This window comes from Rhinopithecus bieti, unplaced genomic scaffold (genome assembly GCF_001698545.2).
Source record: "Rhinopithecus bieti isolate Rb0 unplaced genomic scaffold, ASM169854v2 scaffold_2723, whole genome shotgun sequence".
Classification (NCBI taxonomy): Eukaryota; Metazoa; Chordata; class Mammalia; order Primates; family Cercopithecidae; genus Rhinopithecus; species Rhinopithecus bieti.
The window spans coordinates 3,761,932-3,777,469 of NW_016804119.1; the positions used below are offsets into that span (position 1 = coordinate 3,761,932).

The 15,538-nt window shown below is 41.0% G+C and overlaps 1 protein-coding gene across 4 annotated transcripts; it reads right to left on the bottom strand.

The window, feature by feature from the left end:
• Positions 1–704: 704 nt before the first annotated feature.
• Positions 705–14,157, bottom strand: ZNF175 (zinc finger protein 175). Of its 4 annotated transcripts, none has more exons than XM_017865189.1 (5): positions 13,909–14,157; positions 11,983–12,230; positions 7,871–7,997; positions 7,514–7,609; positions 705–2,771 (listed from the first exon to the last, which is right to left on the bottom strand). In XM_017865189.1, exons 2-5 carry the CDS (start codon positions 12,058–12,060, stop codon positions 931–933), a joined length of 2,142 nt encoding a protein of 713 aa, XP_017720678.1. In that variant the 5' UTR covers positions 12,061–12,230; positions 13,909–14,157; the 3' UTR covers positions 705–930. The 4 variants fall into 4 exon arrangements, with proteins under 4 accessions (XP_017720678.1, XP_017720672.1, XP_017720682.1 ...); XM_017865183.1 differs by having other exon boundaries at positions 11,983–12,240; XM_017865193.1 differs by lacking the exons at positions 7,871–7,997; positions 11,983–12,230; positions 13,909–14,157 and having other exon boundaries at positions 705–6,080; positions 7,514–7,607.
• Positions 14,158–15,538: the final 1,381 nt, after the last annotated feature.

The window sequence follows — 15,538 nt, forward strand, 5'->3', positions numbered from 1 at the left end:
AAAAGAAAGAGCAATCAGACTGTTACTGTGTCTATGTAGAAAGAAGCAGACATAAGAAACTCCATTTTGTTCTGTACTAAGAGAAATTCTTCTGCCTTGAGATGCTGTTAATCTGTAACCCTAGCCCCAACCCTGTGCTTGCACAGACATGTGCTGTGTTGACTCAAGGTTTAATGGATTTAGGGCTGTGCAGGATGTGCTTTGTTAAAATGTGTTTGAAGGCAGTATGCTTGGTAAAAGTCCCCCAGCACGACACCCGTCTGTGTTGAGGAGAATTAGTAAAAGAGGAAGGAAGGCATCTGTCTCCTGCTTGTCCCTGGGAATGGAATGTCTCGGTGTAAAACTCGATCATACGTTCTATTTACTGAGATAGGAGAAAACTGTCTTATGGCTGGAAGTGAGACATGCTGGCGGCAATACTGCTCTTCAATGCACTGAGATGTTTGTGTCAAGTCAAACATAAATCTGGCCTACGTGCACATCAAGGCACAGCAGCTTTCCTTAAATTTATTTATTACACAGAAATCTTTGCTCACATGTTTTCCTGCTGACCCTCTCCCCACCATTACCCTATAGTTCTGCCACATCCCCATCTCTAAGATAGTAGAGATAGTGATCAGTAAACACTGAGGGAACTCAGAGACCGGTGCCGGCGCGGGTCCTCTGTATGCTGAGCGCCGGTCCCCTGGGCCCATTTTTCTTTCTCTGTACTTTGTCTCTGCGTCTTATTTCTTTTCTCAGTCTCTCGTCCCATCTGATGAGAAATACCCACAGGTGTGGAGGGGCCGGCCCCCTTCATGCAGTGCATCCCTAGAGTTTATTGAAGCATGAATTCAATAACATACAATTAGACCTGATTCTGAGATTTTCTCTTCTTCAAGAAACTCAGGGAGTATATTTCATTTATGAATATGCTGATGCACTAGGATTTCATTGCTTGGTAAAGCCTTTCACAGAGTAACTGCATTTGTAAGATTTGTGTCTGGTGTGAGTTGTTTGGTGTTTATTGAAGTTTGACCTGTTGTTGAAGGCCTTTCCACATTCAGAACACACATGAGGTCTTTCTCCTGTGTGAATTCGCTGATGCACCTTGAGTTGTGGTTTCTTACTGAACGATTTCCCACAGTCGAGGCATTCATAAGGTTTCTCTCCCATGTGAGTTCTTTGATGGGTAATCAACTCTGATTTCTGGACAAAAGCCTTCCCACATTTGGAACAGACAAAAGGCCTCTCTCTAGTGTGTGTTACCTGATGTTTATGGAAATTCGACCTGCCGTTGAAGGCCTTCCCACATTCAGTGCACACATAGGGTTTCTCACCCGTGTGAATTCGCTGATGCTCTTTGAATTGAGACTTCGAAGTGAAGGCTTTCCCACATTCACTGCATTTGTAAGGCTTCTCTCCGGTGTGGATTCTCTGATGCATGCTGAGTATTGACTTCTGGTTGAAGGCTTTCCCACATTCACCGCATACATGGTGTCTTTCTCCAGTATGAATTTTCTGGTGTATATTCAGGTGTGACTTTTGGGTGAAGGTTTTTCCACAGTCACTGCATTCGTAAGGTTTCTCCCCTGTATGAATTCGATGATGTATATCAAGCTGTGACTTGGAAATGAAGGATTTCCCACAGTTATGGCACTGGTAAGGTTTTTCTCCCGTGTGGCTTCTTTGATGGACAATCAGGTGTGCCTTCTGGATGAAGGCCTGCCCACATTCAATACACACATAGGACTTCTGCCCTGAGTGGATTCTCTGGTGCAAGCTGAGTGTTGACTTCTGGGTAAAGGCTTTCCCACATTCGCTGCATGCATACTGTCTCTCACCAGTATGAATTTTCTGATGTATAATGAGGGTTGAGTTTTGGGAGAAGCCTTTGCCACATTCACTGCATTCATAGAGTTTTTCTCTACTGTGAGTTCTCTGATGTCTAAAGAGAGATAACATCTGGAAAAAGGCTTTTCCACAGTCATGGCATTCATAGGGCTTCTTTCTAGTGTGTGTTTTCTGGTGCATAACCAATTCTGATCTCTGAATAAAGACCTTCCCACATTCCTTGCATATATAGGGTATATCACCTGTATGATCTGTCAGATATACACTGAGTTTTAGTTGTGGCGTGAAGGCTTTTCCACATCTGCCACATTCATGGAGGTTTCCTACACTAGGAATTCTCTGTTGGGCAAAGAGGTGTGATTTTGGGGTGAAGTCCCTCCCACATTCAGAACATCCATCTGGTTTCTTCTGAGTATGAATTTGATGTTGCATGAGTGACTGTTTATGGCCACAGACTTTTCTACACTGATTACCTTTGCAAAATGTCTCTCCTGTATGGATATTCTTGCTGCAAGCGTGGGAAGAGCTATGGCTGAATAGCTGACCAGACCCAACAACGTCATCAAGCTGTTTTGTGTCATTGTTTTCATTCTGACCACTCACTTCTAGGTTCCGCTTCAAACTTTTTGTAAATAAGCAACATTTCTGAGGTTGTTCCTGTGAAGAAGCAAGGTGGGGCCTCGTGTGAATCATTTTCCCAGGGTCCTTATATTCACAATTGCGTTCTGTGTTCAATGTTTTCTTGTTGAAGAAAGCACTGTGACTCATGGGCTGAATTTGATTTTGCTTATCTTTCTTTGTACGGTCTGTATCCAGCCTCAGTTCTTCCAGAATGGAACACCATGAACCATCTCTTGTGAACTCACCTACCATATCCTTTTGAAATGAAGCTTTCTTAGAAATCTCCTTTTGTGGGATTTCAAGCCCAAACTCCCCTTCTAAAAGGAGAAAGAGAAGATGAAATAGACACAATGAACAGGAAAGAGGAGAAACTGTATGAAGCTGATTGACAATGAACACAAGGAAATTGCTGTCGTGTAATAATGATGCTAATGACGCTGACAATGAGCAGAAACACAGAGCCCTTATTATATGATGAGCACTTATCTACATGGCACTTAGCATGTGCCAGGCAATGGCCTACATACTCATTTAATCTGCATAATAACCTCGGGAGGTAGCCATGATGCGTGTTCCTGTTTTACAAAGAAAAGGAAGCACATAATGGTTATGTAATTGGCCAAGATCACTTTGCTAATCTGTGGGGACTGGATTTCAACAACCTGAGGCCACTTATGCAAGTGGTCTAGACACCCAGATCTAGTAGGATGAGGAGGGGATAAAAGAGACCAGAGCGTTGCAGGGCAACATCTGTGGATAGCCAAGGCTTGAAGGAGGGGCTCAGTGTGTAGGTCTTCATTAACTTTCAGAGATGAATCCTCACCAATCTGCCTGCTTTATCTTACTTGTTAGAAACAATGCCAAGTACATCGGCCCCGTACATCCTTCTGAAAACTATTAAAGCTTCACCTATCTTGACATGGCGAACCAGTGAAAAAATGACTATGCCCCAACTCTCCATGAAGCTACATTTTTTTTTCTTTTTGAACTTAGGAATATACCCAAAACCCCAGAAAGATATTCTAAAAGACTGTGTAAGCAAGCTGTACCCCAGAATTTGTTTCACCCTTGTTCCATTGAAATTAATTCTTCTCTGTTAGAACTTTTGGCTTTATGCTATCAAATATGCCTTTTTTTTAGTTTAGTTTTTTGTTTTGTTTTGTTTTTTGCCAAGAATAAGAGTCCCTGATCATCTTGTGCACTTTACTAGTATAGTGCACAAAACACAGCAGGTTCTCAATAAAAATAATAGTTACTAAATTTTACTATTACTTTTTCTACCAGATTGTAATACTGAGTATGACCATCACATGTAGTTTCTTTTTGCTTTCAGTCACTTAAACTGTATCCCAGACTCTTGTCCTATCAAAAAAACTCAATCATCTTTCATTTTTTTTTTAAAAAAAGGACACTTAATCTTTATTGTTAACTTTTTCTTATTGTAGCAGAAGTGCATAATATTAAATTTACCATCTTACCCATTTTGTATTGTACAGTTCAGTAGTGCTATCTGTATTCACCCTGTTGTGCAATGGATCTCCAAAACTTTTACATCTTGCAAAACTGAAATGCTGTACCCATTAAACAATTTCCCTTTTCCCCCTGTCCCTCATGCTCTGGCAGCCACAATCTTATTCTGTCTCTATGAATTGAGTACTCAAGGTACCTCATATAGGTAGAATGATACATTTGGATTTTTTGTGTCTGGCTTATTTCACTTAGCATCATGGTAAGATTCATCCACACTGCAACATGTTTCATAATTCCTCTTCCTTTTTAAGGTTGAATAATATTTCATCGTATGTATAGACCACATTTTGTTTACCAATTCATTGGCCAATGGACAATTCCACTTTTTGGATATTGTGAATAGTGCTGCAATGAACAAGAGTGTACAAACAGCTGTTTGGGTTCTTGCTTTCAATTCTTTTGGGTATCTACCCAGAAGTGGAGTTGCTGGATCATATAGTAATTTTATGTTTAATTTTTGAGAAATCACCATCCTGTTTTCCATAGGACTACACCGTGTTACATTCCCACCAGCAATACACAAGATTCCAGTTTCTCTATATCCTTGCCAACACTTGTTAATTCTGTTTTTTCACTAGTAGCCATTCTAATGGATGTAAAGGGATATCACACAGTGGTTTTGATTTGCATTTCCCACATAATTAGTGAGGTTGAGCATTTTTTCCTGTTATTGGCCACTTGTATATCATCTTTGAAGAAATGTCTATTCACATCCTTTTCCCACTTATTAAAACAGGTTATTTGTTTTCTATTTCATTTTTCACTCTTAAATAGCAATTTTACCCATATACGGGTGGTCATTTATTCTGGCAATCTTCCTCTGTGTCCCCAGGCAGAGATTTGAAACATTTTTAACTTCTCACTTTATTCAGGTCATAAAAATCTTGCTGAACCTGGTAACACTTAAATTACTGCCCAAAATGTTCAATGTAAACTATCAGAACTGTACTGAAAAGCTCTTCCACAACTCCAATGCAGCCTAACAATGCTGATTGCAAAAAAGACGTCCAATTTATTCTCAAATCCAAGCACACTCTCATGTCCTCTATTCCCATTAAGCTTGCTTCATCTGCTTCTTTGTTTCAATGCAAAATAGCTTTGTGGACCAGTTACAGGTACTGTGTCCTTAAAATTAATTCCCAATGTCACTCCACCTCTAGGCTGACAACACTTTTTCTGAACTTCACAAGCATTTACTATCCATGCTTCCCATGTTGATACACTTACTTTTTGAGTAACTTTTCATGAAATAGACATGATTGATGCACAAAGGCTAATGCTTTTAACATTTAATGCCATTGTCTTCTCCATCCAAACACAATCTGTTCTTTTGAATTTATCTCAGCAAATATTTAAAGCATCCTTTTAAAATAATGTGAAATATTCTTTCCTGACTATTTTCAGAAAATCAATAATTTCTGTATCCTAAATACAAAAATCCTAATCCTGTATCTTAAATACAATGGTTTCCTCATGCTGAACATTGACATAATGAAGATTAAGTAAAGAAAGTACAAAGTAATCAGCAGACTGTATGCAAAGTGATACAGTCTATGGAGAAAACATTAAACAACATACAAAAACAATGGAGCAGAGCATGAGTGATGAAAACTATTCAGGTATATTTTTACATTGGAAATATGTGGCCATGAGGACAATGTCACTGAAAAGAGTTTGTTAATCCTACACAGAAGGAAATAACTGCATGTTTTTATCATATCTACTGAGGAAAAAAGAAAATAGTCATGTTTGGGGTAATAAAATCTGTCAGTATCTTGACTGAACTAAAAAAACTGAAATCAACATACCTGATTAGGAACAACATTGTCTAAATATGGGAAAATGGGGATCTAGTTTGTTGTAATACCACTGGGCTTAAGAAAAAGGGTCACCTTCTTCTTAATTAAAAAAAAAACAAAACTGGTAAGAATTCCAAAATAATAAATGAGAGGACTGTGTTTCTGAGTCCAGAAACATAGAAAAATCTGACAAAATTTGTCAGGTAAGAATTTCTTACTTGGATGATGATGATTCCAATTTCTGATCTCCCAAAATTAAGAAAGTGAGTCATCTCATGGGAACTGTCCTCCATGGAGCTAAATAAGTAGCAGAACACAGTTTAAGCACAGAGACTAGAGGTACTGACATAGAAATCATTAGAATAAAAATATGAGGACTGAGAGTTCAGAATGGATAGGTCCTTTAAGTCAATTCCTGTATGAAAAGATGTCCATAGCCAGGCACGGTGGCTCATGCCTGGAATCCCAGCACTTTGGGAGGCTGAGGCAGGTGGAACACCTGAGGTCGGGAATTCGAGACCAGCCTGACCAATAAGGAGAAACTTCGTCTCTACTAGAAATACAAAATTAGTCAGGCATGGTGGTGCATGCCTGTAATCCCAGCTACTCAGCAGGCTGAGGTAGGAGAATCACTCAAACTCAGGAGGCGGAGGTTGCTGTGAGCCAAGATTGTGCCATTGCACTCCAGCCTGGGCAACAAGAGTGAAACTCTGTCCAGAAGAGAAGAGGGGAGGGGAGGGGAGGGGAAGGGAGTGGAGGGAAGAAAGAGGCCCATATGGAAGAACAGGGCCCCAAGCTAGAGTTGTCACAATTGGGAGGAAAAGAAGACCAATATTGATTTTCTGATGGAAAATCAATAAAATTAGGGGCAAAAAAATAGAAAAAAAAAAAAAAAGGCAGAAAACTGCATGGACACAAATAGATAAATGATAAGAAAATGCAACGAACAAATGAAAAAGCCAATCAGATAACAGATGAGAGGCTCTCATTCAGTTATTAGAAAAATAACACTTCAACAATGAAACAGGCTGGGCGTGGTGGCTCACGCCTATAATTCCAGCACTTTGGGAGGCAGATCATGAGGTCAGGAGATCGAGACCATCCTGGCTAACACGGTGAAACCCTGTCTCTACTAAAAATACAAAAAATTAGCTGAGTGTGGTGGCAGACGCCTGTAGTCCCAGCTACTCAGGAGGCTGAGGCAGGAGAATCGCTTGAACCCAGGAGGCAGAGGTTGCAGTGAGCCAAGATCATGCCACTGCACTCCAGCCTAGGTGACAGAGCGAGACTCTGTCTCAAAAAAACCAAAACCAAAAACAAAAACCAATAAAACAGCCCTTTCACCCATCAGTAGGGCTATAAATTCACCAATTTTGTTAATGCCAAGTGTTAGCAAGCAACATGTGCAAATGCAAATCCTTGTGCACTGCACATGGGAGTGTGAACTGGTACAGCCCATCAGAAGAGCAATATGGTTGACTTAGTCAAGTATACTTATCTCCAGGACCAGGCAATCCCATTCCTGAGTATTCACCACTGGGAAATTCTTAAGGCAGCCCCTATAGAACATTCAGAATTTATAGAATATTTACAGTGTTTGATGTAGAAACTGGGAGTAGGAGGCAACCTACGGGCCATCACTGGGGGAATGGAGGGAATGGAGTAGTATGGTAGACTGGTAGTGGTTCCCTGCAAAGATATCTACATTTGCCTGGGTACAACTTACTCACCTTGACACCTCTGATGTGAGAGTTCAGCCTCCTCCACACATGGCTCCTTTTCTTTTAGCATTCTGAAGATGACGTCTGGGTTGGGAATGTGATACCCTGTTAATTAGAAAGGATATTGAATTTGGGTGTAGCTTCTTCAGTTTTAGAGGCCATTCAGTGAAGCTTTACACGGGCTCATTAGAAAAGTCAACATGGACACAAAGTAATACTAAAAGATGCCCAAAAGAAACAAACAGTCCAGGACAAACCAAGGAAAGAGTCATGACATACTTTGATATCCCACTGCGTCCTGCAACGAAGAGGAAGGAAATCTCCTCAACAGGATCCAACCAAGATTCCCAGGTCAGTTGTGCTCACCCACTGAGAAGAGGTGGCTATAGAGCTCCAACGTCACGTCCTGGTACAGGCGTCTCTGGGCAGGGTCCAGTTGCTGCCACTCCTCCCTGCTGAAGTCCACGGTCACATCCTCAAACGACAGTGATGCCTGTAACAGTGTACCCCAGCTCACTGTGAATTAGGTCATCATTGGTGAGTGGGGATGGCACATACAGGAGGAACATACTTTTAATGATTTTCACCATGATCCATCACAGAGATGGTGTGTTTGGTGTTTCCCACCAAACACCTATTTCACATTTTTAGGGATTTAAAAAAATTAGAGAAATATCCTCCATCCACTGTACACCTACATTGATTTATTCATTTTTTTTTTTTTTTTTTTTCAAAAATGAGGCCAGAAATGGGTTCCCTCTAAGTCCTCTAGCTAATTTAGGAATAACCAGCATGATGTTGATGAAGCAACTACATGTGAGGCTGTACTTAAGCTGGATCCTGGTGCTCAACATAGAATTACATAAGCTTCTACTCTTGCAGCAACTCAGAGACTTGGAAGACATATAAATACAAAAGCTCAACTATGGGGTTAAAAAGGGAACATGGTAGAAATATATGCAGAGGACACCGTTGAGGAGGGGCAAATTAGGGAAAGGCAAATTCTACCTAGCAGTAGAAGGTAATGCTACTTAGAGTTGGTGAAGCTTACACTGGAATTAAGAACTTTGATGCAGGATGTGCGAAGGAAATCACTTTCCAGAAAAGAGCATGAATAAAAGTAGAGAGGTAGGAAAATACTGTGAATTCAGGGAGAAGCAGACACCTCTGTGTAAGATAAGAGGCGACTATGTCATGTTTGGAAAGTGGTTACCATCCAAGCTCCAAGGAAGTGGGCTGGTGTCTGAATATATAATGGGTACGGATTATTTATTTTAATGAATGGATTGCCATTTCAGGATTTTAAGTGCAGGGAAGAGATATGATCATATAATATTTCAACAAGATGATCTTTCCTATAAGAACCAATATTAGGTTCATGAAAGGACTGATGATGGAAAGATCTTCATTACAGAAGTACCACAGATGACAAATGCAGCCTGAAGGACAAAACACAAACATCACTTTTACTGATCACCAATGACTGCTAAAACCATATGAAAGACTGATGGGGTCTTTATAACAGAGGAGTGGGCTGACAATATCTGAACCCAATCGTCAATTTTATCACAAGGAGAGAGATAACCAGATACTAAAGTGCACCTAATATGATGTAACAGCTACTCGAGAGAGTGAGGCAGGAGAATCGCTTGAACCCAGGAGGGGGAGGTTGCAGTGAGCTGAGATCACGCCATTGCACTCCAGCTTGAGAGACAAGAGCGAAACTCTGTCTCAAAAAAACACACACACACACAAAAACTGTCCCTGAAATAGCGAGTGTCTGCTGCCATTACCTAGTAACAAATTCAATTTATGAAGAGAGTGTGTACACACTTAGAGAAAATTGTGTAATACATTAACATGTATATAGGCAAGTAAATAATCCATAAAATTGTGTGCTCCAGGGAAAAACCTTAAGTTACACAGGCAACGAGTTATCACAGTCTATACAGGCAGCTCTGGATATAGATTGACACAGTTATAATAATAAACAAGGAATATTGACCTGATCAGAATCTGAACCAGTTCTTAGAGGAGGATGGGCAAGGAAAGCAGGTGTTGGGGGTGAAAGTATGAGGAAGTGGGTAAAAGCAAACCTTTTAATGACATGTTTCTTAATTAATTAGCATGTTGATTAACAATCCAAGAGGCAGCAATATAGGCATGTCACTAAAAGATTAGGAGGTAAATGCCGAAATAATTAGCTAAAAATGTAAAATGTGATTTGCCTGGGAGGAGCTGGAACTTGGGTAAAAATACAGCAAGCGACAGCACTTTTAAAAGATTACAGGCTTCACAAAACCATCTGATCCTCTTTTCTATGTTCAAATAAAACTAAAACCTACTTTCAAAGGAAAAGTAACAAAAGTATTTACAAACATATGCAAAAAGGACCCTAGGTTATTACTATGTAAGAACTCTCTTGGGATGCTGAGGCGGGCAGATCACAAGGTCAGGAGATCAAGACCATCTTGGCTAACACGAGGAAACCTCGTCTCTATTAAAAATACAAAAAAATTAGCCGGGGGTGGTGGTGGGCGCCTGTAGTCCCAGCTACTCGGGAGGCTGAGGCAAGAGAATGGCGTGAACCCGGGAGGTGGAGCCTGCAGTGAGCAGAGATTGCGCCACTGTACTCCATTGTGAGCTTCAAAGCAAGATTCTGTCTCAAAAAAAAAAAAAAAAAAGAGAACTCTCTAAAATCCAAACCAAAATATAAATCAAAAGGTGAGAAAAAGTAACTCACTAAAGACAACTGACCAATAAAATTATGAAAAAAATGCTGTTTGTAAATAAAGTAATGCAAATTAAAAACTTTATTTCCATCAAATTAGAAAAGATAAAACAACAACATAAAAATAGCACTGTCCAGAGCAGAGGGAAATACGCACCACAAAGAGAAGACAACATGAATGGTACTGGGATATATTCTGACATGAATTCAGACACTGATGGAAAATCTGAATTAGCGACAGCAGTATTGATTTAAATGACAAACTGGAAATCAGGTCAAGCAGGAAAAAAAATTTCATTGTTAAAAAAGGAAAAAAGCTTATATTGAACACGTGTCCTAAAACACTAAACTTGAAGAGGTTCTGAACATACAAGTTGACCAACATCAATGCAAATGAGAGAACCGTTTGTGCATTTGCACTGCTGTCACAAAGACTTAGATAATTTCATGTTTTAAACGCGTTTTGTTTTGTTTTGTTTTGTTTTGTTTTGAGACAGGGTCTCACTCTGCTGCCCGGGCTGGAGTGTAGTGTCACGATTGCAGCTCACTGCAACCTCGACCTCCCCAAGCTCAGGTGATCCTCCCATGTCAGCCTTCTGAGTAGCTGGGACTACAGGTGCATGCCACCACACCTGGCTAATTTTTGTATTTTTGTAGAGTCTCACGTGTTGCTCAGGCTGGTCTCCAACTCCTGGGCTCAAGTGATCTGCCCGCCTTGGCCTCCCAAAGTGCTGGGATTACAGGCATGAGTCACCGTACCCCACCTAAACTTGCATGTTTCAATTTTTCTTTGAAGAATGACTTTTAAATATTTGGGGTATTTACAATTTTGAAAATGATTTATATGTGCAATTTATTTTGTGTTAATGTTCCCTTCTTTTAATACTTTCTATTATCAAATGTTTCTAGCAGGTTGAGATGATTTTAACAGGTTACTGAAATATATAATCTTCTCACAATATACTGGTTCAGGAGAATAACACACATATTTATTATACTTTTTAAAAAAACAACATCTCTGTAAATTTGGATATAAACCTATCACAGAACAATGGTGCACTGTTTACTACTATAGTCATATGCTATTTAAAGACTTGTAAATAAAGCATCAAGAGATACACAGAATAATTTAGGATTTCAGGAAATCTTGACTATACCAAGAATTCTGATTGCTTGTTACTAAATCCTGACTATTTCTCTCTGTGGGCAATCTCGAGACACTATTTTCCAGCATTTTTTATTCACCTTTTAAACAGGAAAACAACATGGTCCTTAAAAGCCTGTCCTCGCTCTACCTCCCTGTGACTATTTAAACTACAAAGGAAGATTTTTCCGCACCTTATGAGAACAGAGGAAAAACGGGCCAATCCCCATGGACCAAGCAAAGAATGTGGGTGGGGACCACTTAAAATTCTTCAAAGACCCAACGGTGGATGAAGGAGCGGAACAAGTGCTTAGAGGGAAAGCGTCAGCTTTTCCGTCCTATGACTGGGGCTTCTGATCAGACCAGGGACTACAGTTTCTTCTTTCTTGACCCAAGGCCAACCCTCTACTATTCTCCTTTATTAGCCAATTCATGGTTTCCTCTAAAACACTGATAGCCTATGAATGTGGAAACATCAGCCTTTGTGGTCCTCGCTTGACAGGAGGCTCAAGACTGACTCAGGAGCAGGGAGCCCAGAGCCTGCTGCATCCTGTGTCTGCCCTCACGTTCTGGAGAACTGTCCCCAGGGCTGCCCCTGCTTACCTCAAAAGAACCATCCTGCTCCTCTGGACTCAGGACCTGAGGCTTCTGGGATAAAGAAGATGCCACATCAGCAGGCATCTCCGCTCTGGAATTCTACTCTGGGTCTCTCTTGCTGACAACTCCACTTTTCCCAGGAGCCAGAAGCTGGATAGGTGTTTGGATTCTCCAACCAGGGACACTGCGGAGAGGCGTGCTGGGCTATGAAGAGAGATCCTGCAGCCTCAATGAGGTGGCCTGACCCGGGGATTCTGCAGAAGCCTCGGAAAAGCAACGAGTACATGGTCACTCATTCAACATTCACTCCACAAATATTTCCTGAGGGCACTGAGGTGAAGTCACTGTGTCAGACCCTGGAGTAGGCAAAGTTCAGAAAACCCAACTCTAGTTATTAGTCAGGGTTAAAAATAAAGACTAAGTCTGGACTAAATGATGAATTCATTGCAGCTTTGCCAACTTTTCACTGAGAGAATGTGAAAATATTACTTTAGTTATAGTTTCCAAAATGAAAATGCAGGTATTTATCACAAGTGTTGGGAAACTCAAGCAAGATGAAGCTTGTCAAGTCCTCAGTGCCTGCTTGGCAAGTGGTAAACATGAATAAAAAAGAGATATTTGTCAATTTAATTGTCAGCTAAATATCATGGGCATTATTACACTCATTTTGGGGATGAAGATAATGAGGCTGTTACATAATTTGCCTGAAGGTTACTTAGTCTGTAAATGGAAAAACAGAGAATCAGCCCACATCTGCCTTGTTCTAAACTGTACTCTGTCCCCACTATCTCATGCACCCATACATGACCAACTTCCGGAAACACCATTTCCTCTTCCTGTTGCCTTCACAGAGCTCAGGCTGGGAGGTGGCTCTGTCTGGGGTAACTATTCTGAGCTTCTGGACTTTTCAGTCCCCATCCATAACACACCACACAGACCAGCCTCTTCTGACTAGAGCTAAAACTTAAAATCACTGTCCCAATCCCCACCTTGACGCAGAACATTTGCAGACACGCATCAGGGCCTCCAGTTACCATTTCTTGCCTGTCTACAATAAGTTGCCCCCACCGCACCTGAATGCAATCACTGACAGCACTGACTTTCAGAAATCCCCAATGAGTGGCCTACAGGGCTGCCAGAAAGTTCCATAATGTCTCCCAGTCACTGACATGGCCCAGGCTTCTGAAATCATTACTGCCCCGATAGCCAAGAAATGTTTCCCAGCGAGTACAATTTTCTGGTTTCCATAAAACGACAAATAATCTCCAACATAGGGGTCCAAATGAAATGCTCCAGTAGGAGACCACATTGATCCGCTCAACTGTCAATTATCGATCCTTACCATGTCCAAAGGACCCAAGAAGAGGCCAACACTGCCCCACCCACCAATCCCTGAAGGACCCCAACACTCACTGCCTAGAAAGCAATGCAGTCACCCTCACAAATCCCCATCATTAACCCCCTATGCCCCCAGTCAACTGGCTGCCATAGGCTACTCCTGGGAACCCCACTCTACTGATGACTATAGGTCGCCCATCACTGGTCCCCTGAGAGTGTTACAATGTGATCCTCAAAGTCCTCCGGCCTCTGAAGCTCTTGGCTGCCAATCAACCACTGACTTCTCGAGTCTCAAGGAGAGTGAATCCCTTCCCTGAACGTCCTCCAGCACCATCTGCAAAGGCGCTCTTAAGACGCACGTTCGCTGTCCTCAAGTTAGCAAGTTTCGTGGACCAATATAAAATCCGGTATTAAAATACACTTGTAATGTCAGTCACAAAAATACTTATTACAAGCAGAAAATAAGCAAGAAAAGAGGGAAAATTAACCAGCTAATTATCCAACTAAAATTAGCAAAAGCCACTTACCCCACAGCACCCCTCACCCACCCCAGAAACCCCCCCATCGCTCAGCCAAAACAGGCCTGTCACTTACCTCACAGCCCCGTATTCAGCCGAGAAATCCCTTTATCACGCACCGCGCCCCGCCCCCCCGCAACAAGCCCCTCATCACTCACCCAAAGCCGGCTTCCCCTCCCTGACCCTACAGAACCCCCACTGCTAATATTCCCAATCACTTCAGCATCCCGTAAGCCGCACAGGCGTTAGAGCCACTTAACAACGGAAGCGAAATGGCCGCTCTAGGCCACTTCCGGTTTGGGTTACGTTCCCGTTAGGATTTCTGCGGTCGCTACTGAACCGCGCGCATGCCCACTAACACTTTTGAAGCTACGCTCCGCCAACAGTCATCATGGCGTAAAATGGCGTACCTTTATTCCGCGGTTCATTCAACTTCAGAAACTTCGTCGGAAGGACGGCATGGCCGCACCCATACGGATTATGATATTGGAGGCCGCCATCGTCAAAGGGCTTTTATTCCGTACAGCCAAGAAGGGCAAATGGAATGTCACAGAGTAAAAGTCTTGGGTCCCACATTGCCAGGGGACCTATTCAATACTGTGTATATATATTTCTAGAAGAAACTGACATTCTGTATTCTGAAAAATACTTTTTCTCTATATTTTCGCCTCTGATTTTTTTTTTCCTGAATTGCTAAACAACTCACTGTCTTTAACAGCACTTTTGAAAACTGTCTTTAATAGCACTTTTGAAAATGTTATCTTTCTGAGAAATTGTATCTTTGTTATCCTTACACCACTGCTCTCTATACTTGGATGAACCTATTGATGAAGTTACCTACCAAGAGTCCACCTGAAGAGAGAATTTAGGGCTCTTGGGACACTTCATTTAAAGAGAGGAGAATGAAAAAAATACAATCAAGTTAAAGGAAAAAAACACAATTACTGAGAACAATGTCAGCCAGTCCAACTGCGCAGAATTTTCAGGAAGAGGCTGTTCAATCAAATAAACAAAAATATATTCTAGAAGGTGGGAGATAGCAATCGTAAAATTTAAAAAAATGACTGATTAGTGGGAAATAGGAGGCAGGGCTGAGTGAGGATCTGAAGGTGAAGATCTGAAATGATCCTTCTTTTTTGAAAGATAATTTAAATATATTGCTTTAGCTGTTTCTGCCATTTTGTAGTTACCGATTTTACATTCTGTGTTCACAGCTTCTGCCACCCCTTCCCTACACTTAAAGCCACCATATTACTTTTAATTACTTTATACCTCATTTTTAGTCCATTGGAATCATAAAATAAGACTGTTTAGCCAATGAAGCATGTTTTTGAACATGGTTCCCCAGGAATAGTTCAGTCTTCACAATTAGTATCTGAACCTGACTTTGTTACATGAAGCATGAAACCTGCTTTTATTTTTAAAAATCAATTATATATTTACTGTAAACAAATAGTGTAAAAGCAATAAAACCCTTTTCTTTATTGTGTGAGAAAGTGTGACATTATACTTGAGTTACTAAAAAATTCCCCGGATTTAGAACTTTTGAATTTTCTCCACTTATAAATCTGAGACTATTCTTTACTGTGTCATAGGTTTTACCCTACAGCTTTGGTACATTTTATTTTTAAAAAAGGAAAATGCAGAGAGTGAAAATTGAGATAGAAGTAGGAAACTTTAAATACAATAGCTCAGCATGTGTATAT

Excerpts from the sequence above, each read along its gene's own strand:
- ZNF175 (XM_017865189.1), bottom strand. The coding sequence starts at position 12,060 with ATGCCTGCTGATGTGGCATCTTCTTTATCCCAGAAGCCTCAGGTCCTG. Across the intron at positions 7,610-7,870 it reads TAGCCACCTCTTCTCAGTGG|GGTATCACATTCCCAACCCA; the intron begins GTGAGCACAACT and ends TCTAATTAACAG. Across the intron at positions 2,772-7,513 it reads CTCACATCAGAGGTGTCAAG|AAGGGGAGTTTGGGCTTGAA; the intron begins GTGAGTAAGTTG and ends TTCTCCTTTTAG.